The sequence below is a fragment of the Eublepharis macularius genome, chromosome 11 (assembly GCF_028583425.1).
Source record: "Eublepharis macularius isolate TG4126 chromosome 11, MPM_Emac_v1.0, whole genome shotgun sequence".
In the NCBI taxonomy this organism is placed as follows: Eukaryota; Metazoa; Chordata; class Lepidosauria; order Squamata; family Eublepharidae; genus Eublepharis; species Eublepharis macularius.
Genome location: NC_072800.1, coordinates 35375143 through 35400374, shown reverse-complemented (window position 1 = coordinate 35400374; position 25232 = coordinate 35375143). Strand labels below are relative to the sequence as shown.

The 25232-nt window shown below is 43.6% G+C and overlaps 1 protein-coding gene across 3 annotated transcripts in view; it reads left to right on the top strand.

The window, feature by feature from the left end:
* The window catches only part of NEK11 (NIMA related kinase 11), a 123468-nt gene that overhangs the window by 12871 nt on the left and 85365 nt on the right, over positions 1-25232 (top strand). For all 3 annotated transcript variants that reach the window (XM_054991512.1, XM_054991511.1, XM_054991513.1), the window contains exons 3-4: positions 23971-24136; positions 24427-24545. In XM_054991512.1, coding sequence (XP_054847487.1) covers positions 23971-24136; positions 24427-24545 — 285 coding nt within the window. The remainder of the gene's footprint in view (positions 1-23970; positions 24137-24426; positions 24546-25232) is intronic.

Here is a 25232-nt window from a genome sequence, read left to right as displayed (position 1 = left end):
TTACCAGAGAATACAAGGGAGCTCTTTCCACAAATACTTCCCCAGGTGAGACTGAAGTGAGACTGAAAACTCAGTGTGTGTCGACCTTAACATCTAACAAATATGCGACTTGGGTGATCAGTCTTGTGTTGAGCAAATGAGAGGAAAATCAAGAAAGGCAGATCCATGCCAGTTATTGCAGGAGTGATCTTATGAATTAAGAGCCCTTTTTAGACATGTTAAGCACGTAGTTTGAATGCACATGGGTGGGGAGCATGAAGCAGCAAAAAGACCTGCTATAGCCCAAGCATATTCCATCTGCTACAAGGACAGACACAGCAATCTTACGGGCTCTGTATTCACAGTCTGGCATCCTGCACAAACACCTGCACGTGTGTGATTTGTATGTGCATTGGGTCTGTTCCCACAGGAGACTCAATGCAGCTACATCAGAGGCAGGGCTTGTCACCACAATCACACAACCACAAGCCAGCTTTGTACAATCAGTGCTCAGCATGACTGAAAATATTAACTCCCAAGGAAATGCATGGAACCAAAACTACGGACTGCTCAAGAGGTCTTTTAACGCTAATCATTTAAACAGACAGGGAGTCATACAGTTATAAATTTTTTTGTATTCTGTTCAAATTATTATTTGAACAATGACCTAGCAATAACCCTTTGGAGAAGTGGAACTTCATGAAGAAAATATATTTCTGAATGTTTAGATTAAATGATATTTATTTGGATGCTTTTAAAAAAAACTACCTTTGGGCAAAATGGAACATTAAGTTTATTTTCCTTTTTCCACTTTTCTCCTGTTCACTCCTGTTCACTCCTGTTCACTCACTCACTCACTCACTCACTCACTCACTCACTCACTCACTCACTCACTCACTCACTCACTCACTCACTCACTCACTCACTCACTCACTCACTCACTCATAGTCTGCCTTTCTCATACGCATTCTAGCTCCTAAAAGTAAACAAGCTGCAGCATTTTGTACCATCTAGAGTCTACAAGTGGATTTTGAGGGGAGACCTATGTAGAGTGTATTACAATAATCTAGTACTGATGTTTCCATAGCATGAATCCAGGTGGCCAGATCAGCTGTGTCAAGGTAAGGGACCATCTTCCAAGTTAGTCTGAGTTAAGAGGAGGCCTTTTTTGCAGCAGCATTTACATGTTTCTCTAGCAGCAGTGCTGGATCCAGTATAACTCCTAGGCTCTTAACTGAATAATGCAGGGTCAACTGAACCCCATCAATGGTTGGAAACACAACGTCACTCAAGATCTCTGCTTTTCCAGCTGGCATCACTTTCGTCTTCTCTGGGTTCAATTTAATTTTTTTTACTTTTAGCCATTTGACAACAGCTGTCAAGCACCTCTACTGCATCACCAGGGAATTTGAATAGTGAGATATAGAGCTGGATATCATCTGCATATTGATGGCATCCAATTCCACAGCTGCAAATGATTTCTTCTAAAGGCTTTACATAGATGTCAAATAACATGAGGGATAAGATTGCACCTTGTTCCTGTTAGATAATTCCCACATTGAAGACAGCTGGTCTCAAGTAGCAACCCTTTGAGTCCACTCCATGAGGAACGATTTAAACCAGTCCAAAGTACATCCTTTGATACCTATTTCTGCCTCCAAATGCCTCAACAGGATGCTGTGGGCTACTGTATCAAAGACTGCAGACATGTCCAGAAGGACCAAAAACTAGAGCCACTAGAGCCATCCCCAGCCCATAGCCTGGCCTAAAACGAGACTAAAAAGGGTCCCAAGCACCAGAGTTGTCTAAGAAGGCCTGGAGTTGGTCAGCTGCTGCTCTCTCAACCACTTTGCCCAGAAAGAACAGATGAGAGACTGGGTGAAAATTGGCTACATCGTTTTTGTCTAAGGATGGTTTGTTAAATAGGGGATGGATGAAATCCACTATTTAAACCATTTTTCTGCTGGAATAATTTTAGAAATAAGAATGGGCAACTTCTTCTAGGAGGAGAAATGTCTGCAGTCCAAAGGTTTGAGGCCTCTGGTTGTCTAGCAGGAATGGGCCATGGACCTTTAGCTGTCCTATGTTATTCAATGATTTTTGAAAAAAATCTATACACCAAGTTAAAACCACTTAGATCTACAAATGTCACCCCACATTAATACTTAAAAACAAATAATATAATGGTAAGTCTTCTAAACTATTCCCTGGATAGTAATATGTAAATATGGGAATATAATAGAGTAGCAATTTATGAGTGAAATTCAATATGACTTTATTCTGATTCTCAGGCTTAACCACTCTTTTCCTACCCATCTACCTGCAAATTTCTCCTTCCCTTCCATAGTTTGTTGGAACTCTAAATTAGGGTTATGTCTGTGTAGGTTAGAGCTAACCAGCAGTGAAATCCTAAACAGGGTTACACTTTTCTAAGTGCATTGACTTAAATCAACTTAGAAGGATGTAACTCTGCTTAGGAACATATTGCAGGTCTTTACAAGCCTCTTATCGTTTGGGGCAATCTTGGTTGGCTTTAGCAATAGTTTAGCCCTGGTACAGCTATAATACTCAGGTATGGTTGCAGGAAGTCCTAGAAGGGAAGGGGAATTCATACGAGAAAAGGTTGGGAAGAAGCATCCCATACACAGCTCATCAGTCTCCAAACCTCATGAAGCTCTCTTTCAGGAAGCATAGGTCTCCAAAATACTGTAAACATGTCCTTTAGCCCTTGACAACCAACCTCCCAGAGAAAAAGTTGATTTCTGTTGAAATTAGCAGTGACTGGCATGTGTGACATTTAAGCAAATGATTTAATTTGAAAAGGGAGGCAAGTTTAACAGTAGTAGCTTTCAGATGACATGGCTCTGAACAGTAGATGGCAGTAATGCAACGTCAAAAGTTGTCTGCAATAATTGCTGTACATGTCATATCTCTTCCTAATATTTCTTGAGTCTGCAGGAATCTCTTTATTTTAATCAAAATGTAAATATTTAAGTTTCACTTTGAAGGGAAATGGGGCTTTATAAAGGTGATTAAAGTTTTTAAAATTTTCTTTTGAAAAAAGTACAAGATACCTCTTTAGCAGGAAGACCTTTTATCTTAATTTCTAATGTTTGTTCAAATAACTCAGTATCTATATCTTTATGCGTTCCTATCTATAGGTATAAATTATTTTCCCCCTCCTGCTGAGATCACTTCCTTGTGTTCAAATGCAAATTTCTGGCTTCCTAGGCAGCTTAGTAGAAAAATAAAATATTTCTAAAGTAATACAGACAGATAAATTTACATCTGTCTTTATTTCTTTATTTCATTTTTACCCTCACCCTTTCTTTAAGGAGCTCAGGGCAGCATACATGGTTCTTTCCTCTTCCATTTTATCTTCATGAAAACCCTGTAGATTCAGCAGAGAGAGTTGGATCCGTGTAAGATACATAGCAGAACAGGGATTAAAATCCAGGTTTCCCCAGTTCTGCTCCAATACTCTAACTACTACATCACAATTCTCTCTTCAGTGGCCCAAGTTGAATGATAACTAAGAAAACAAGGTGTAGCAGCAGGAACAAAATGGGAGGTGGAATGTCATCACAGCAACGCTGCAACATAGCTTCCAGTTGTGTAACTAGAAGTGACATTATGCATCACAACAAAACTCTAGCAATCTAAATCTCTATGGTAAAACCATAGAAATTTGGGAGATTGCTAGAGCATTGCAGTGATGTTGTGACATCATCTCCAGTTACATGAATGGAAAGGATGTCACAGTGATGCCAGCTAGTCCTGTCCCCAAACCTTCCAGGGGCTGCCAGTCTAATAACTCGAGCCGCTAAAATATTGCAGATATTAATGTTTACTGCTCATATGAGAATGTCCCCCTTTTCTTTAGAGAACTACTTAGACACCAACTTCGGTGAATCTCTGAGAATGAGAATTCCAACACTGAAGAACTGCTACCATGAATATTGCCTTGGTTATCTCTGTTTAAGTTCAACTTGGCATAGCTATGATGTACCTAAGAGGCATTCTCAGCTGATGTTAAAAATTGTGATTTGGCATTGAGGCAGCAGAGGTGGAGGTGGAAACAGTCAGTACATAGAATTGAAGCCCTTTAGGACTTGATTGTTAGGATATTGAATTAGAGTTGGAAATAGGGTTACCAGTCCCCTGGTGAGAGCACCCCCGATATGTGACCCTCCGTCCCCAGGTTTGGGCTCTGGAAGATTTGGCAACCCTAGTTGGAAAGTTATTAGAAGACTGTGCAGATGAGGGGAATTGATTTAAATTACAAGTTCCTATTATCCTTAGAAGTTTCTTAAATATTTAACATTTTTTAAAATGGTGTGCCACAATACACTGCTTATTTTTAGACAACTTAGTGCTCATAACCCCTCATAGCATTTCTCTTACAACTTGCAGCTATGCCAGATTTTTGTAGACAGGTGCTAGCTACCAATCAACACTGTAAAGCTACTTAGCCTTTACCATGTTCCTTTTGGCTATAGTCTGCCTCTTTTCCTGTGTCCTGTAAGTATTCTATCTTGTCCCATTCTTACCCCAGAAAAGTAAGCAATTGCAGCTAGAAGCAAGGGTAGGTAATAGTTACTGAGTAGACCATAAGTGAAAGGCTACTCAGATGGATCAGTAGGTGACAGATGGATCAGTCTCAGGACACCAGCGCTGAGCCATAATATAAGTATAGAAAGTACTGTGCTGCATGATGATTGACAAAAATATTTTCCTCACAGCTCATTCTTTTACAAAGACAAAGTTTTTCATAAGAGGATCACAGGTTCACTTATAAAACATTACATGTTTGCATTGTGTTCAGATCAATTTCAGATTTTATTTAAACTAGGTTATTTTAAAAAGAAAAAAATGAAACTTAATTTTTTAAAAAAATCTCTGATTTAAATTTTTAAGAAGTGAAAATTGATTTAAAAATACTGATTTTTGCTCATATAGACACTGGAGTAATGCCATTTCAGCGGCTCTCCAGGATAGAAGGTGGGCCATTTTAGGTAGTGCTGCTTTTGCTGGATCGGGAAATATATTTTGTCTAGGGGAAGCTTCCGGGACTAGGGGAAGAATAGGGGAAAGATTGTCTGATCCATTTAAGACAGATCAGAGAATCATGTATTTAATTGGCCATTATTTTCTATGGGGAAAACTATCTGGGGACTGTCTGGGTGGCTGATTATTTTTCAAGAAAATTCCACTGAATTTCAGGGAACCTACACTTGACTGTCCTCTAAAGACTCCCCAAGTTTCAGGAAGATTGGACCACTGGGTTCAAGTCTATGGGCCCCTGAAGAAGGTGCCCCTAGTCACTCTCCAGAGAAACATTTCCAAGCAGACTCTCAAGCCAGAAACACATGGGGGCAAGGCTACCAATTGCCAAAGAAAACTCCCAAATGCAAGAGGAAGCCCAAAAGAACCAAAGCGAGGCAAGGAAATGGGAAGAATCTCCCCGGAACTAACGTGAATCAAGGGGGCCAACGTCAAACCAGAGAATCATGTCAAAACAGAGAATTTCAAACTGCAGCTTAGGCCAACTGAACCAGTGTCTGTCAAAGAAGTCAAGCAGACAAGGAGAGCTCCTGCATGGATTGGTCACTCACTTCTGCCTCCCTGCCTCATTCCCTCTCCTCTCTTGAAAAAAGTGGGAGAAGCCCAGGAAGGAGCTAGCCAGAGACTGAAGCCACATTTTCTGGATTTACCCAGATTTATCTGGTGGTCTGGATCTGGTTCCTAGACCAGATCCTAGATTCTCTGGTTTGATTTGAGAAAGCTGGATTTAGCTGGATCAGCAAAAATCCAGACTTTTCCTCGCAGATCCTGATTTTACACCCCTAGTTTTGACATTTGGCTAGCATTTGATAGCACAATGTAGTCTCTGTTATTATTTATGATTATATTGTTGTTAGATTTTCCTTCCAGTAACCATCAGTGTTGTTCTATATCTGTAAATGCTTACTACAAGCAGCTGTTTCGAATGAACTAAAACTGATCTAACTCTTTCCAAAAATGTTCAAGATGAAAAGCAGTCATAGAGTTTCCTTGGTATAATGCTATGGATGTATTAAAATCCATCACTCTCTTGACTGATTTCCAAGGATGGTTGCAGCAGCTTCTCACCACAGTATGTCAATCTGTAAACACCCAATTTTTAGACTATAAAATGACTTTTATGCATAATGGTTTTGCATGTATAACAGTATTTTGCAGAGAAGAGTAAACAGCTTATAATCAGAGTTAAAATGACAGATTTATGACAAGACTGATTCCTGTTAATAAAAATAAATTACCAGCAGTCTCCCTAGTGAAAACAAGTAGAGAAGGTGATGTTTCCTCATATGACATAATCTCGCAGTTGTCCAACTGAGCTGCAATATTTAATATCATGTCTAATGAGCAATATTGTTAGATAGGATTAAGCTTAACAGAATTTATTTAGGAAACATTCTAATTTACTTCTGCAGATTCTTGGCGCTTTCTCCATTATGCACCTCTCATGATTCACTTTGATGTAATACAATGCCTACTAGTTTTAAGTAGTATTAACTGCTTTTTAAAATTGTCCCTTCTTTTAGAACTCCAGTTGATTGCAGGAGATCAATAATGTGCCTTAAATTTTCAAAGGCATTCATTCTTTACCTTTCTCTGAATGCTTAAATTTAGGCATTGGGTTGAACCCAGTAAAATTTTTCACTGGTGCTAGAGTTCTTGTGCAAGCTGATAGATAAGAAAAAGACTGAAGTAGCCATTTATGCTAAGTTAAACTTATTGTGTCCCCAGTTGGGTTTCCGCTTATGCAAGATCTTGTACAACCAATTTCTGGGCACTATAATATATATGGAGGAAAGCACGAGGTTTTGCACAAGATTTTGTGCAAGTGGAATTTGCAGATTGCAAATACAAGACATTGTATAGAATTATTTTTTCTTATAAAACAAAATAAAAACATGAGGGAAGAGAATTTGTTGAGGCACAGTCATGCGGACAATGAATAGAACTTCCATGTTCAGGAGCACTTGTTCTCATTACGAAACAGTTGAGAAAATAATAGGCTATCTCAATCATGCTTTTCTTGAGGAATGAAAGCTGGCCAGCGTTGGAGATAGAGTGCTAAATAAAAAGGAGGTTTTTTTATGTAGTGCAGAGCCAGTGTATCTCGGAAGATGAGCTGTTGGAATCAGATCTGAGAATCCGGGGTTCATATATCTGCTGAACTGTGAATCTGCTGACTAGCCTTGGATTTGTTAACCATCTCCCAGCTCCTCACCTGTGAAATGGAAATGGGAGGTTTTTGAAAGGATGAATGATTATAATTTAAACACGTGGTGTACTTTTATTAGGAGGAGTCTTTGGCACCTTGAAGCCTGGGAAATTATTGTGACATGAGCATTTGTAGACAAAAGCAGAGTTAATTAGATGCCCTATAAATGATCATTAAAACATTGTATTTTAATACGATCAAACACTGCAACAGGGTACAAGGATGATGGTAGTAATTCACTGGATGCTTAGATTGATGCAGACTTGTGGCAGCAATATTTATTTGTTTATAGTCTACCTTGATAGGTTGATATGTTTATATATTTGTAGTCTACCTTGATATGTTGAATATGTTGATATGCATGCATGTAGATAACCTATTATTTTTCCTGTGTGGTATTTATTTTCTGCCAATACATTTCTGAGGAATTCCCATGGAGGAGTTTGTGATGGAGATTATGCCTATTTCTGTTTACAAATTGGAGCTTTTCCAGAAGGCTCTAACCATAAGGACTGGAGGGAATGGAGAGGTATCTGGCTTCTTCTCAAAGTATCAAATGTTCCAATTACCTCTCTGCCCAACCTGTGAAGAGTAACAGGGAGGGAATTCCCTATCTCCTAACCATCATAAAGCTAGAGGTGCAACAGAAAGAGTCAAAGCATTCATTCCCTGATATAAGCTGTAGAAGACATTTTCTCAGCACCGCAGAGGAACTAGATAACTAATAATTTTTAGCTGTGCCAAGGCCCTGTATGTTTGAAAGCTCCACAACAGACTGAGTTACAAAAGGTACAGCTTTCCCTGTCACTGTATATCTATGATGGATATTCCTGCTGTCTGTCATGAATTCTGGAAAGGCACAGCGTCCCGGGAGGACAAAGAAGGCAACTCCAGAGAGGAACAGGTAGCTATCACTGCTGCTTCCATAAGCGCCTCATGCTACCTGTCTAGCACTGGAGCACTGACTCTGGGAAAAATCTTTGTCTTGTTGTATGCTAGAAGGCTGCCTGGATGTAATAATAATAATGATAATGTAATAATAAATGAATTTCTGCTTTATTTGAAGAAATGGGCTCCAAATGACCACACATAAACCACAGAGCCACTGTGGTGTAGTGATCAGAGTGTTAGACAAGGATCTGGGAGACCTGGGTTCGAATCCTTGCTCTGCCATAGAATCTTGCTGGGTGACCTTGGGCCAGCCACACACTCTTAGTATAAGCTACCTCATAGGGTTGTTGTGAGGATGGAATGGAGGCAAGGAGAATGATGTGAGCCGCTTTGTATTCCCATTGGGGAGAAAGGCGGAGAATAAATGAATAATAAATAAATAAATAATAAATGAAGGAGGAGATGAGGAGAATGATGATGATGACCAAAATAACAACAAATGAGTAAGAGCTGCACTGGTCAGTATCCAAGACCAGGCACTGATTGAATGAATCATTGAATGAATCATTGATAGAGTATGTCATCATCCAGAAGCTTTTTTATTCCATGGATCTATGTTTAGGGTTCTTCAGTGGGCAGAGATGATCCAGCCAGTGAAACAAACTGTATGGTGATGTGGTCTGCAGATACTGTTTGTTCTGGCGCCATGTCAGCTAGCTCCAATCTTGCAAGAAACAATAAGTCAGAATGGTACAAAGAGGACTACTAGCAAATGGAGTTGAGTACATGGTATTCCCCAATAACGGTCACTGCTTTCCTTTGGGCAGGGTGGGAGCTCACCTGCCGTTGTCAGTTTAGAGTCTTCCGATTAATAACTACACACTTACACTGTGCCCTTTTTACAGGAACCACTGCTACCACTTGTTGCCTAAAGGAGGCACACATTTCCTCATATTCCAGGAGGGGGAGACACATTCTAGTCAGGACTCGTGTTTGAATGTTGTGCACATACTGAGATGCCTAGAGCAATGGGGCATAGCAGGCATCTCCTTTATCTGTTTGAGATGCCTTGTTTTTGCAGCAATATATACAGCAGTGGAGTTGAGATTGCTGGTGCGTGAGCATTTGTGGGTTCCTCAGGCAGAATACATGTAAAATGAGAAAATAAGTGTTGCCTGTCTGTTTATCTATCCTTGCTGTTCACTGTTTTCTTCTTGTGCAAAGTCCTCCTTTTTAGCAAAGTCCCCCTCCCTAAAACTTTGTTTTCTTGTGTACTTACATGTCTCTAGATTTGGGGACAGAATGATGTAACCAAATGCTGTGCTTTTTGATATGTGAGCTGCTGAAGTTTTAATGAATTAATTGATTAATCTGTTGTAGCGGATTCTTGTGGGGGGAGATAGAGGCTCTTCATTGATTCCACTGGGTATGTTCTTTCTTGTTCTAACTCTTTGCTGATGTAAAACTATACTGACTGTAAGAGTGAGCCTTGATTAAGCATAGGATCCTGCAAAGTTCTGCTGCTTCAACACTACGTCCAGTTTCTCCCCTTGTGCTGACTGGATCCTGCCAATAAAAGGTTTTCAGTGGTGGTGTCCTACTGTTTGCAAAACAGTATTGAATGCTGGCGTCATTTCACTATGATGGCACAGCACTGGGTCCTGCAGGTGCAAGAGGATTTAGAAGTGGTCTGATGCCATCCAGTGCACTTAACTCGGGAATAGCATTTTTGTATTTGTGTAATGTAACTCAACCACCATCAAGGTTACTTAATCCAAACAAAACAAATGATTTCTATTCACCTCTCCCATGTTAATCCCCATAAATCTTTTTTTTTCTTTTAAATGAGGAAGTAATTCTTCATAATATACAGAATTCATCATTTGTGTCGCTGGGTTTTTTCTTCTTCTCTATTAATGTATCAGTCTCTTAAATTTATAGCCTGTGCCCTCAGACACCCCTGATGATTAATCGCCTTACCTACGCAAGGCCAGCTGCAATTTGTTTTTAAATGGACTTTTGGTTCCTACATATTGATTGGCCATCATGTAGCCAATTTACATTTGAGTTGGCAGTTAATTTATTATTTCCACAACATTCCACACTTTGAATTTTTGAACACCGTCAAATAACATATCACTATTCCCACACTATTAGCATAAATCCTTTCTATGAGCCTACCTGTTAACATTCAAGAAAAAAAGAAACTCTTAGAAATGCTTAAAATAGCAGCACTACTTATGTGTAGAGTTCCAAGAGTTCATGTACCAAAGTATATTTCGTTTTCTTTGGGTCTCTCACAGGGCACACTTTGAGAAGAATTGTTTCCCATCAGTTGATTTAGGACAATTCTGCATTGACAATTTTTGCCTATGAGTATTCTCATTAGGCATTCTTCATAGCAAGAATCATGAATGACTGTGATAGGAATTATATGGATTTCAAGCTAGGGCATTTCCAGACATCTCTGCTTATGTGGGTTGGTTTTCACAGACCAGCTCACTATGTCCTACCCACACTGGTCTCTATCCAGTTACCATTGCTGACCAGCACCCACTGTGCATTTCAAGACAGGCAGCTTCTCTAGTTCTCCCAGGAGGGAAGGAGCTTTCCTCAAGGCATTTAATGATGTATTAACAACAACAACAACAACAACATTCAATTTATATATTGCCCTTCAGGACAACTTAATGTCCTCTCAGCGGTTTACAAAGTATGTTATTATTTTCCCCACAATAAACACCCTGTGAGGTGGGTGGGGCTGAGAGAGCTCCAGAGAGCTGTGACTAGCCCAAGGTCACCCAGCTGGCTTCAAGTGGAGTGGGGAATCAAACCCAGCTCTCCAGAGTAGAGTCCCGCGCTCTTAACCACTACACCAAACTGGCTCTCTTAGAGTGCCCTAGGCAGCAAGGTCTTGGAAAATGTACCGAGGACCCAGAAAGGCCTTTAGCTTTTGATACCCCTGCAGAGATCTGTGATGGTATGTTAGCTTCTTTCCATTACTGTGACTTCAGGTGTACAGGTTCCATCACACCAACACCTGCTGTATGTGAAAAGTGACAGTTTAATTTAAGCCTTTAAATTACTTCACGGAATATGTGGGCTAGCAGCAGCCCCCACTGTCTGATTAAACAATTCATTCCTGCCTTTGCAAGCATTGTGTCTTATGTGCTTGTTTAAATAAAGCAAACAAATGAATCTAGGCAGGAGTGCTGGGTGATTCCTTGAATGAAAGACCCCTCCAAGGAACCTTCTTGGCAGAGTTTGCTATAGAGCAATATAACTTGGCATTCATTTTCTCTCTCTGGGATATTAGCATATGCTGTGCACAGCTTTCTAAGCTTGAGGCTAGAGCAGGTGCAATGGGCTGCTAGGGTCAGCTGTCATTTATCTTCTGAGAGCATTCTCTTGGAGAATTCTCCTGCTTGCTTTTTCTTTCTTTCTTTCTTTCTTTCTCTTCTACTATCAGTTTGATCTCTGACTTTTTTACAGGGAGCAGACAGCTGTTGACAGTAATCTATAATATTCTCTCCTGTACCTTAAGTTTCTCTTCTCTGTATTCAAGAATTCCAGATACCTAGACAGTGATGCCTTGCCAGGTTAGTTTTTTTTTAAAAAAATGGTTACAGTCTCAGAGGAGAATTGCATTATATAATGATCATCTATACAGAAGAGAATTATAAAAAAATGGAACCCATGGGGAAGGCAGTTTTTTCATTTTAGTTCAACTTCTGAGACAGATTGAAACATGGAATTTTTGTACCCAGTCTAAACTTAGACTGGAGTAACTCTGTTTAGGATTTCACTGTAAATATATCTTACCTGTTGCCAGTTGGAAAAATAAGGGGGGAAAGCTGAAAATAGGAACAAACAGGATGTCCCCAGTTTGCCAAACAGTTGCTATTCAAGGGCTTATTGGTTTATGTAAATATAATCCTGTGTTTGCAGAGCAGCAAAATTAAAAGTGCTCTAGGAAGTTAACAAACATGCACTTCCACAGCATCTGTGGTAACTGCTACCAGACCCACAACTGCTACCACATTAGCTCCAATGATGTCCCCCATTACTGTTGTATAGAAAGCAACACATGGTAGCAACTGAACAACCTTATGAATGTCTTCCATCTCAGTACACTCATATCCTTCACAGTAACACAAAACTAGATAGCTCTAAAGAAAACATAGCGCTTACTATTGATCAAGCCTCCATGATGTTGTAGGTAGGAGGTCTGCATGCAGAAAGGTGTCCTTGTGGAAGGCTACAGTCCTACTTAGAATACTGTTCCAGTACAGTGTTTCTGGTTCCTTACTACTGTGCACCATGTGGTTGGATTGTTTTCTCTGTGGGGAGAAACAGCCATTTGAAAGAGCGGGGGGCACATGCACCAGGAAGGATGGAAGCTATAGCAGCAGGCAGCACTGTGGGCCAGCTCATAAGTATGTGGGATAAGGAGGTGCAAGAGAAACAGGTAATGGTGGTTGAGTTTCACCCTGGATAGATGTTTATGTGGGAAATGAAGTATATCTTTTGGAAGACCTACTGGTAAAAAATGTTAAGATTTTTAAAAGGGGAAAGAGAGCAGGATCAGATCTTGGGCTTCTTCCTTCACTTTGGGGAAAGATTCCTGAGACATTTCAATGTGATAGAGACTGGCATATGTGTCATACAAGTAACTGTCTCGCTAGACTTCACAGAATGTCTTTCATTTTGTCGAATCAATTCATCCCATCTAGCCAAACTCCCTCACATATTAATTAATGATTGCCATTAACTTTTGATAAGTATCCCCAGGACACCTTGTTATACAGGCAAGAGTTTGCATGTAGTTAGGGCTTTGTGCCCCTTTCTGCACAATGCTATTTCCTTGTTTCATCTATGTACATCACGCTACTGCAACTTTTTGAGTAAGGTAGGAGTGAGATTTATCAAATCAGTACAGCTTTCTTACACTGCAGTGTCAAGGAGGCAGCCTGTGGCAAGCATTGTTTGAGTGCTCTGCATACTCATCTCTATTGGAGACAGGGATGGAGCAGGTTTCTGTATCATGCTTTGAAGCACAGGCTCCTTTTAAACTGCTGGGTTCATGTGCACGTTCATCACTTGGTGTGTGTAACATGAAGTGATGAACTTGGATCTCTGCATTGGCTGTTGCCGATCTAATGTTATAGATATAATATGTATATTTTCTTGAACACTTTAATTTTCAGTAGAGTCAGTTCATGCATTTTGCTGCCATACAGCAAGTGTACAATAAGTAAATATAGTGAAATCTATCCTGTGTGAACCAGTGCTGTACATTTATATACATTTCATACATGACATAAATAAATGGCATAAATAAATAAAGAGCCAGTGCAAAACTGTGGTTACAGAGTGGGACTAAATGAGGGAGAACCAGGCTTGAATCTGATCCAGCAATGAAGCTTCTCTCAGGTTACTGAAGGAAGGGTTGGATTTAAATGTGATATTATTATTATTGCCGCTGCTGCTGCTGCTGCTACTGTGTTGTGGATGATTTTCTTGTCATTTAGTCTCTGGGTTGTATATAAATTTTTCAGGAGAATTCTTTCGTCTGCCAAACTGCAACCAATTTAATGCAGGAAATAGGGCTGTGCTGTAAGAAAATGGTTCTGAGAGAAGGGTCAGGGACTGTAGACTGTATTAGTGGGTATATCTGTTGATGGAGGTATGCTCCTACGGGGTTGTTTCCTCATTGTTGATAGGTCAGGGGGTTGCCAGTTCCCCTTACCCTCCCGTTGGTGGTGTGGAGACCCAGCACTTACCAGGAAGATCTTAATTGTGCATGTGCAAAGTATGCGTGTGCTCCCAGCTCCAATGCAATGATGTCACTTATGGGAGTGATGTTGTCGTGCCCCTCCAGGAGTGTGCTTGCTGCTGGCTTGTCCAGGAGGTATTTTGCCTCCTGGACCCGTTCCCTGCACCTTCCCACCCCACCCCTTGACTAGGTGGGACAGGCAGCCCCAATAGCTCACATCAAAATACTTGTTTGTTTCAGCAGTGTTTTAAACTGTATTCCTGTATTTGAGTTTTTGCTTCTTTTCAAATTTCTGCCATGCATACCCTATTATATTGTTTATGGAATGTCCTAGCTGTTGATTGTATTGACTTGCACTGCGTAATCTACCTTGAGTCTCTGAGAGAAAGGCAGACTATAAATAACATAAATAAACATAATAAATAAAATAGGACTTGGGCAATCTGATATTTAATAAAAAGGTTATAAGTTTCAAAAATGTCTTGTTTATTGCCTACCACTATTCTAATACCCTGGGCTGATATCTTTAATGCACCATTATCTATATACATAAAAGAATTAAATGCTTTGTTTACATAAAAAGAAGACACAATTTAGATTCTGGCAGAGACAGTGAGAAGTACCCTTGGAGTACAGGGTCTGTCTGGGATCTAAGGTGAGGTAGTAGCATTGCTGCCCCATAGGAAATGCCTCTTTGCTTCGAACTGTGTCATAAGTATCCAATGCTCTCACCTCGAAAGAGAACCAGCTGAGTTAAATAATATCCCTCAAACTTCTTACTTCTTGAGGAATGTTCATCTGATAATATATTTAGCTATACATGTAGGAAAACATCATTATGTTGATAGATTCCTGCAGCTGGGCTTTCACTAATTATTAGATATCATTTCTTTTTTTAAAAAAAGTTTTCTCCAACCTCCCATCACCTTCTAGGACTTATGTGTACTATCTGAAAAATAATGTTTTAGTGGAAGAATATAAAGGCATTCATCTTCTCTACTCCACCCTATGTCAATCAATATTTCCGGTATTTGAGAATTCCAATATAAGCCAAGTGTATGTTGTCATGGATCTAGCAAAAAATATCAGGGAGCAATTGCAGGCAATGACTGGTGGTAACATCCTTGAGAATACTTCTGCAGGCTACAGCCATGAAATGCTTGGGGGGTGCAGCGATATCTCTCTTACCTTTTAAAAATGTTTGTTAGAAGCAATTGGATATTTGTACTACAGTATGAAGTAACAGTATTACTGATTCTGTTGCAAAACTTTTGTCCCTTAATACGATGGCCAGTAGCGTGGTGTGTGAATTAGCATACTATGGTAGCAAACCAGTGGCTCATTCATAAGTGTCCAAGTTCTTGATTTGCTAACTGGTGACAGAATTTTAATGAGATAAACATTTGTCACAATGTTTGACAGGTGATGGCAGCATCCAAATCACTAAGTGAATTAGGTGACAAGCTGTCCTGGCATGTCAAGGTTTTATTGCTGTCTTTTGGTGCATAAAGATCTTGTATTAAGTGATATTTAAAGAAGACTCATTCTGTTTGACATTTCTGTGACATGAGCTGTGAGCAGGAAGAAATAATGTCATGGTGTCAAGTCAAAGATGAGAAGATCACTGTAGATATCACCTATTTTATTAGCACTGTGCAAGTCTGCAAAGATGTAAACAAGCAAATTCCATGTTTCATTATAAGATATTCAGATGGGCTGTGGGTAAGTTACTTTTATGTGCCAAAAAAGTCACTTACCTAGTAACTGATAGGTGATATTTATGACAAAATAACTTACAGAGATTTATTACAGTTATTCTCTCAAAACAAATTATATCCCTTGCCTTTGTTAAAGATTATTTTTTTACCTTGACATTTATTTAAGCAATGTTGAACAGCAGTTTCCTTTAAAAATGGGAAACGATCTCTTCATACCATAATAAATCTTTGGGTTTATTCATACCTCCTTGAAAATATATAATTTTGTTATTTTAAAACCCCATTATAGGATCCATATAATTAAAAGGCATTCTGCTGTAAACCAGTATTGTTTAATAGTGCACTGTTGATTACATTGAATGGAAAATTGTCCCTGAATTTATAAACATAGTGTACTGGTCTACAGGTTCCCAGTGCTGGGGCTGGAAGGTGGACTGGGCTCCGACATAGAGTCCAAGGCTGGAACTCCAGGGGCTAGGTAAGGCATAGTTGTTCAGTCCAAGCTCAGGTTTCCAGCAATCAGATTGGGTAAAGTCAGGCAGTCCAAGGTCGGAGTTCCAGGCCAGGCAGTTCCAGGCAAGGGCCTTTCAGGCCGTTGCAGACCAGGCCAGGCCATTCCAGGCCAGGCGGTTGCAGGCCAGGCTGTTCTAGGCCAGTCCAGGCCGTTCCCGGCCAGGCCATTCCCGGCCGGGCCGGGCCGTTCCAGGACAGGCCGTTGTAGGCCAGGCCATTGCAGGCCAGGCCGTTGCAGGCTAGGTCGTTGCAGGCCAGGCCAGGCCGGGCCGTTGCAGGCCAGTCCGTTGCAGGCCAGGCCAGTCTGTTGCAGGCCAGGCTGTTGCAGGCCAGGCCAGGCCAGGCTGGGCCAGGCCGTTCTGGGCCGTCGCAGGCCAGGCCAGACCAGGCCAGGGCAGGCGTCAGTCTATGGAGAACAGGATACATTGGAGCTGACTCCCACCCCTTGCAACAAGAAATCCACGCTGTCTTGAGTCAAGATTCTTTAGTGAGATATCATAGCTTCAGCATATATATGTCCATAGGTTATACAGAGGCAATTTAAAGCGTCTGGCTGTACACAGGGCTCTTGTTGAGAATGACGTATGGAAAGCTTGTTACAAAGTTTCAGTCTCTCTCTGTAAGCCCCCCACCCTCAGTGCCCAACCAGCTGGGCATAGTCAGTGGGAGAGTAGGCAGTAACTGTCCCAAGGCCGCTGTGGTGAGCCATCTTAGATAAGAGTGCAGTCTTCCCAGGACACACGCACACAGCAAATGATTGCAAAACTCACAAAGATGGAGGGACTGTGGGCAACAGACCTGACATTTTGCCCCCCCCCAAAGGCCCCCCTTCACCCCCCTGGCCCCGGCTTTTCGGGGTACTTCTTTTGGAAGTTAGTTGTAAGGCGAGGAGCGTTAATGTGGGAGTATTCGACCCACCCTCGGAAGCATTCGTCAAAGTCTTTCCACCTGATTAAGTAGAAGAGTTTTTTGTTTTTCCATTTAGAGTCTAAGATTTCTTCCACTTCATAGTGGACCTGGCCATCAATCAGGGTAGGATGTGGAATGCCTTTCTCCAGGTGCCACTCATCTGTGGGGGGGGGAGCTTTCTTTAACAGACTAAAGTGAAAGGTTGGGTGCATTTGGCATAGGTTTTTTGGCAACTCGAGTTCTACTGTCACTTCGTTGATTACTCTTTTGACTGGGAAGGGACCCATGTACTTGAGTCCTAGTTTTTTGCATGGTTGATCACTTTTGAAGTTCTTTGTGGAGATATACACTTGGTCTCCAGGTTGCAGGTTCCATTGTTCTGCTCGATGCCAATCTGCGTACTTTTTGTAATCCTCTTTGGCTTTCTGTAAGGTCTCCTGGATGATAATCCATTGAGCTGTTAAGGAGGACCACCATTCTCCTAGGTCCCCTGCCTTATGAGTTTCTGGTTTTGTGGCAAAGGGCAGAGCTTGTCCTTCATATCCGTGTACGGTTTTAAAGGGGGAGACCCCTGTAGAACTGTGCACTGCGTTGTTGTACACATATTTGGCAAAATGGATAAAGTCTGTCCAGTTGTCTTGCTGGTAGTTGACGTAGCAGTGTAAAAACTGTTCCAGCACTTAATTAGTGTGTTCGATTTGTCCGTCGGTTTGAGGGTGATGGACGGAGCTTAATCCTTGTTCAATGCCTGCAGTTTGGAGGAGCTCCCGCCAGAAATAAGCTACAAATTGTACTCCCCGGTCCGAGATCACCTTGAGGGGAAAGGAGTGGAGCCTTACTATATGTTTCATGAATAACTTAGCTAGTTTTTTGGCCGTTGGGATGGTAGTGCAAGGAATGAAGTGTGCTTGCTTGGAAAATAAGTCCACCACTACCAGTATACATGTGCACCCCTTCGAGGGGGGTAGGTTGGTGATGAAATCCATGGAGATCACTGCCCAGGGTCTGGAAGGAGTCTCTAGTGGTTGGAGCAGTCCTGGGGTTTTTCCCCTCCTGGATTTTCCCATTATGCAGACCAGGCAGGTGGACACGTATTGGGAAATGTCCTGTCTCATGTTGGGCCACCAGAACTGGCATTGTATTAGGTGGAGAGTTTTTAGGTAGCCAAAATGACCAGCTAACTTGGTGTCGTGGCATTGCTGGAGAATCTCCTTGCGTAAACTGTGTGGTATATAGAGTTTACTGCCTTTGTACCACTCACCCGCCTCTGTCTGTGTGAGCTGACTTCGAGGCGCGCCTTCCCCCTCCTTTTCCACTTCGTCTTTTACCCACCCCTTCCAGACTGAGAGATCAGGTTCATTGTTAAGTTGCCACCGCACCGTTTGGCTGCGGGTTGTCACTGCCCCTCCCAGTTGGGTTGGTGAAAACACTGTGTCAATAATTTCCTCTCTCTGGCTGTCATGTTGGGGCATTCGGGAAAGTGCGTCCGCCAGGAAATTGGCTCGCCCTGGAAGGTAATTAAGCGTGAAATCAAATTTGGAGAAGAACTCGACCTAGCGGAGTTGTTTAGCATTCAGCTTCCGGGGGGTGCGGAGAGCCTCTAGGTTTTTATGATCAGTCCAGACTTCAAATAGATTTCTGGCCCCCTCTAGCCAGTGCCTCCATGTAGTGAGAGCAAGTTTTATGGCGAAAGCTTCTTTTTCCCACACGCTCCAGTTGTGCTCCGCATCAGTAAATTTTTTTGACAGGTAGGCACAGGAGCGTAATTTGCCTTCTTCATCGGGTTGTAGTAACACCCCGCCCACTGCCGTGTCGCTGGCATCTACTTGCACAATGAATTTGCGGTTCTCGTCTGGGTGCTGTAGTACTGGTTCTGAGACAAATTTACTTTTGAGCGTCTCGAACGCCTGCTGACACTCTAGGGTCCACTGTAATCTGGCTTGGGTTTTTTTCTCTTGTACCCCTTTGCCCTTGGTTTTTAGTAAATTTGTTAAGGGTAGAGCTATTTGGGCGAAGTTTCCTATAAAGGGTCTATAGAAGTTGGCGAACCCCAGGAAAGATTGTAGTTGTCTCCTTGTTTGTGGTGCTTCCCACCCTTCCAGCACCTGGATTTTAGCTGGGTCCATTTTTAGTCCTTGATTAGAGATGCAGTAACCCAGGTAATCTAATTCTTCTTTGTGGAACTCACACTTAGACAATTTTACAGGCAACTTATGCTTTATCAATGCGCTTAGCACTTTCCGGACTAGTTCAACATGTGACTCCTTGTCTGCTGTGTAAATAAGCATGTCATCAAGGTATACCCCCCCCCTTTGTACAGGTACTCGTGTAGCACTTCATGAATGAGCGTCATGTATACGGCTGGAGAGCCTTTAAGGCCAAAAGGCATGACTAGGTATTCGAATTGGCCTAAGGGCATGTTAAAGGCGGTCTTCCACTCATCTCCTTCCCGTATTCTTACGTGGAAGTAGGCATCTTTCAAGTCCAGTTTTGAAAAGACTTTGCCTTGGGCTACTACACTGAGTAGATCTCAAATTAAGGGGAGGGGGTAGGCGTTCGACATTGACACCGCATTGATACCTCTAAAGTCTGTACACAGTCTTAATCCTCCATCTTTCTTTTTGATGAACAAGACGAGGGCGGCATGCGGGGAGCTAGCTGGCCTAATGAAACCTCGCTCCAAATTTTTATCTATGAACTTTCTCAGTTCCTGGCATTCAGCCGGGCTCATAGGTAGAGTTTGCCTTTAGGTAGTTTCTCTCTGGGAATTAGTTCGATAGCACAGTCAGTGTTGCGGTGGGGGGGGAGTTCATCCGCCTCTTTTTCGCTGAACGCTAGGCGGAGATCCCTGTACTCTCGAGGGATGGCTTTCTCTTCCTTCTCGACTAGTAAGACAACATCTGGGGGGAGGGAGCCACCCTGCCCCACTCCTTCGTCCACGCATGTGCGCTGCACTGACTTCCTTTGAATATGACAACCCCCTCCGACCATTTGATGTAGGGGTTGTGATCTCCTAGCCAGCGGCTACCCAATATTAGAGGATATTTAGCTGCATTACTGACTATATAGGGGCGGGCTTCCCAGTGCTTCCCCATCCTGGTTGTTACCGGTTCGGTTTCAAAGGGGGCAGGACTCATGCTTGACCCGTCCACCTGTTCAAAAACAATGGGATCTTCTAGTTCCTGGGTTTTCAAGCCTAGTCCATTTACCAAGGTGGTGATATGATATCTTGGGAACACCCGGAGTCTATAAGGGCTTGTACCTGCACATGAGTTCCTCGTTTTGGGTTTACAAGAACTACCGGCATGAATAATATGGCTCCTCTTTCTCTCACCACGGAAGGGATGGACTGTTTGGTGACCTGCTGCTGGGGCCCTCTTACAGCAGGTTCTCCATGTTTCCTGACTGCACGGACATCTCACTTTCTTAGGGAAAGTAATTATGTTCAACTGGTAGCTCTTCTGCTTTCGGTCCAGTATCCGGCTTCCCTCACAGTGGTGGGGGCTTGCGTTCCGCCTTTGGGGGTCGCGGTGCAGCTGTGGGACGTGGCGCTCCTCTTTCCGGAGGGGCCTTAAGGGGACACTGTGCTGCGAAATGTCTGCTATTTCCACATTGTAGGCATAGGCCCTGCCTCCAACGAGTGTCTCTCATTTCCCGGCCGGGTCCAGGTCCTCTAGTGTCACTTGGCCATGGGTGGACAAACCGGGAGTCTGTCTTGCTCCCGCCAGCTGGTGCTGCTTTACTAGACGGTCTACCTGGGTGCGGTTTTCGACCTCGCATGCCAGTTGAATCCAGCCTAGGAGGGTGGATGGGTCATCTTGCATCAGGGCCCAATCCAGTAATTCCGGATTTAATCAGTTTTGGAACAGTTCTATTTTAAACTCCTCATGATAGCTCGGGCATTGGTGGCCAGTTGGCGAAACTCGGCGGCGTAGTCCCTCACCGGCTGTGAACCTTGCTGAATGGCCCGGAGCTTAGTGCGGACCCTCTCCCCCTCCATTGGGTCTTCATACTGGGCTCGTAATGCCGCAAGGAAGGCTTTTAAGTTGTGCAGCTCGGGGGCTCCGGTATCGTGGAGAGTCACATACCATTCTGCCGCCGTTCCCTCTAGCCAGGCTCCCAGGTGGATGACTCGGCTCTGTTCAGAGAGGAATAGATGGCCCCACTCATTGAAGAATTACAAAGCCTGTACTATGAAGAAGCCTAGCTTTCGCAGCTCCCTGTCAAAAGTGGCTTCCAGTTTCACCCAGCCCATTGGGATTTCCATAGCTCTCGCTCGGGTATCTGGATAAGCGCTGACAGGAGCAGTGGGAGGCGCTGGGTAGCCCCACTCAGGGGGGGGGAGGAATGATGGTCCTGTCTCTAGCTATGGGCGGCGGAATTCCTCCGACCGAGGGGCCATACTGGGCAGCTTGTTGAGGTATCAGAGTAGGGGCGCAATCGGGACCTTTTGGTGTAGGCTTCTTGGAGGCCCTGGTGGGTGTGGCAGTGATAGAGTTGGGGCAGCTGGTTCTGTCCGACGGGTTCCTGGTGGTCCCGGGTAGGGCCCTAGTCTAGGTGCTGGCCTAAAGGGTAGTCCCTGCCTGGGTCCTACTGCCCGCCTCCCACTGGAAGTTGCTGGTGCCATGAGAGGGCGAGTGGGTACGGTCTCTGTAGCAATTGAATGGGAAGTCGCAGGAGCAGGTTGAGGCAGCGGCAGTGGGACAGGTGGAGCCTCCTCGGTTGGAGGTGCTGGCAGCCCCTTCGGCTGGACCATCATGAGTTCCATGAGATGTGCTGCTTGAGCCAACTCTCCTCTCATCGTAGTCACTTGGGCTTCCAGTGTGGCATAATGAGCTTCCTCGGCCTCTGCGGCCAAATGTTCTTCCCTGCTGCCGGATCCTCCTGTGACTTGGGCTGGGGCCCGGAGGAGGTCCTCCTCCCATGCACGTTGTAAATTCCATGCTCGCTCCCATTCCTCGGCCGAGAAGTCAGGCTCTGTTGGGGCCCCAGAGTTCCAGGTGGTGCCCGCTCCAACGGGTGTCCCGGAGGGGTCCTAGTAGTCACTTGATCCTGACGAACTACTCTCCTGAGGCTCCTCGTGGATTTCACTGGCTAGTTTCAGTATTTGTACATCCTGCGGCACCGATTGCGCTGTGTCCTGGGAGATCAATGGGGCAGCGTTTGTGGCGGAGTGCAGCCCCAGGCCCCCGATCCCCAGGGGCACTAGGGGATGTTGCAGTCCTCAGGCACTGTCCGTCCATCCCTGTGTAAGGCCAGTTACCGCTAACATATCATAGCTTATGATTTGAACTTGTTCCATGAGGACATCCAGATGGTCCCCTTTTTGTTGTACCTCGCCTTCCGTTAGGGTGGAAGCTGCTGCCACCGCATCCACATGTTCCCACCATAGGAGCCCTTGCGGTGGTCCCCAATTCGTTCCGGGCGGCACATGGGGGGTGGCTGTCTTGCTTTCCTGTGCCTCCACATAGCACCCGGCCATCACATCCCACCAGAGATCGGGAAGGTGAAGCCCCGCTCCTGGGCATCACACCTAAGTCGCACCAGAGATCTAAGTCACGCCAGGCCAGGCCCGGGAGTTCTGTGTGGTGCCCGCTCCAACGGGTGTCCCGGAGGCGTCCGCGCTCGCTCCCACTCCTCGGCCGAGAAGTTAGGTTCTGTTGGGGCCCCTGAGTTCCGGGTGGTGCCCACTCCAACGGGTGTCCCGGAGACGTCCACGCTCGCTCCCACTCCTCGGCCGAGAAGTCAGGCTCTGTTGGGGCCCTGGAGTTCTGGGTGGTGCCCGCTCCAACGGTTGTCCCGGAGGCATCCTGGTAGTCACTTGATCCTGACGAAGGCCAGGCCAGCCCAGGCCAGGCCAGGCCACGACCTTCCCAATCTCTGGTGGAATGAGACAGCCGGGTGCTCTGTGGAGGCGCAGGAAAGCGAGACAGCCACCCCCCACGCCAGGGGAATGACAGGGTGAAATTCAGGGTTTAAATATTTTGATACGTTAAATTAACAAAGAAAAAGACTGACGATACATGTGTTACATGTGTGTACATGTGTTAAACTGGATCCCCAGGATCCCCAAGTACTGCAGTAGAGCACTTCTGAAACTCATAACAAAAGTGATTTTCCATGGAGTTGACAGTTTTGCTCTTCAGAAAGAAAATGAGTCCAAAGGTGCAAGCAAGGAATTAAAACTGATTTCCAAATTACAGAGATCAGTTCCTCTTGAGGAAACAGCAGCTTCAGAAGGTGGACTCCATAGAATTATCCCTGTTGAAGTACCTTCCTACCCCAAATCCCTACCCTGTACTCTCAATAAAATATTCCAAAGGTGGGTAGCAGCTGCTATTAAAAACATTAAAATTATCAAATGTGTAACAATAAAACATTAGCATAAATAAATCAAGCATGAAAAGAAAAGTAAGAAGGGGTTTTGTGCATTAGTATCTGATTATTTAGGTAGAATAGGGAGGGGCAGGAATTTTTTTTTTTTGCCTGATGCCTAAAAGGTCACAGGCTTGATGCCTGGTAAATTTCTGTGACAAGGGAGTTCCAAATGATGACTGCTGCAATGGAAAAGGGCCTCTCTTTGGTACTTACTCCCTGCCCCCAGCTTCTGTAATTTGCACCACAGGTGGGCACAAGCTGAAAAAATGGTGGTTCGTTCAGTTCGTGGTTCATCACAGTTCATGAACCATGAACCAGAAACTTTCACAAACTTGCCCCAGTTTGAGAACTAGTTTGTTCAGTTCATGAAAATGACACTTCTACGTCAGCAGAAGGTCTACAGAGAGCCCATCAGAGGCAGTCCTAGGATGTGTGTGTTAATGTAACTTGCATGTAATTCAGGATGTGATAATTGGATTGATGTTTTATTGGATCTGGCTTTTCGTTAGTTATCTTTTTCTTTTTACCAATAGGAAAGTTTTGAAAGAGATCTCTGTGGGAGACCTCAAACCCAATGAAACAGTTGAGGCAAACCTAGAAGCACAGCTGTTGTCCAGGCTAGACCACCCAGCCATTGTAAAGTTTTATACCAGTTTTGTGGAGGGAGAAAGTTTCTGCATCATCACTGAATACTGTGAGGTGAGACCTCTTTTTTTCTTCCAGGAGTTAACAAATATTATCCTAACAGGTTGTGTGAAAAGCCTCTTTGTATTGTACCAGAGCTCATTTATTTTCAGTTGTGCCTATAGTTGAGCTTTTAAAACACATTTGCTGTAAAGATTCTGTCACAAAGCAGCCTGTCTACAGGAGACTGTGTGTGGAAGAAATGGGCATCCACATGGATTTTTCTTTTTTTACTGTGCTGCACTTTAACTGAACCCAGGCACGATATGTCCTGTTTAAGTCCTACCTTTGCTGTTGTCTTTCAGGGTCGAGACCTTGACTTTAAAATCCAAGAATACAAAGAAGCTGGCAAAGTATTCCCAGAAAGCCAAATAATAGAATGGTTTATACAGTTGTTACTTGGAGTCAACTACATGCATGAAAGGTATAGTTATTTAATTTAATGTGGACATAAATCTGAGCTCATTTTTTTATTGCTTGTTTGCTAATATTGACATGAAAATTAATGTTTGCCGAATGCCTTTGTTATCATTGATATAGAATTCTGTTTAACCACTTTGATTTGTATTTGTATTAAAATACTTATATTTAATATTAAGGTTGCAAGGCCTGACCTGGCAATCTGTGGGAGACTGGGGGGTGGGGATGTGGGGAGCGGCCATTGGTGATGGTATAACATCCCTCCCTTGCAGGAAATCCCAGAGGTGATATCTAGACAAAAAAAATTAACGAACCAGTGGTTTGCGGTTCGGTGCTGACAACGATCCCAATCGCGAACCGCAACGAACATTTTCTGTTGCCAAACCAGTTTGCAGTTTGTTGGGTGCGGAACGGCCCCCATGGCACTTACATAGCCCATATTCCCAGGGAGTCTTTTGCAGGCTCTCCTACAGCCATCACCCAAGTTTGGACAAGATTGCAAAAGGGATCTTGGAGTTATACCCTCTCCAATCCAAGGCCCCAGGAAACTCCCACTCGATACAATTAGAGCCACTGGTTGACGTTGGCCCAGTGTACAAAAGGTGGGTGTCGACGGCGGCCGCTGGACTTGGCAGCCACAGGGATGCAGCAACGAGCCGCCTCCCCTCAGGGGGCGGGGGGTCTGGCAGCT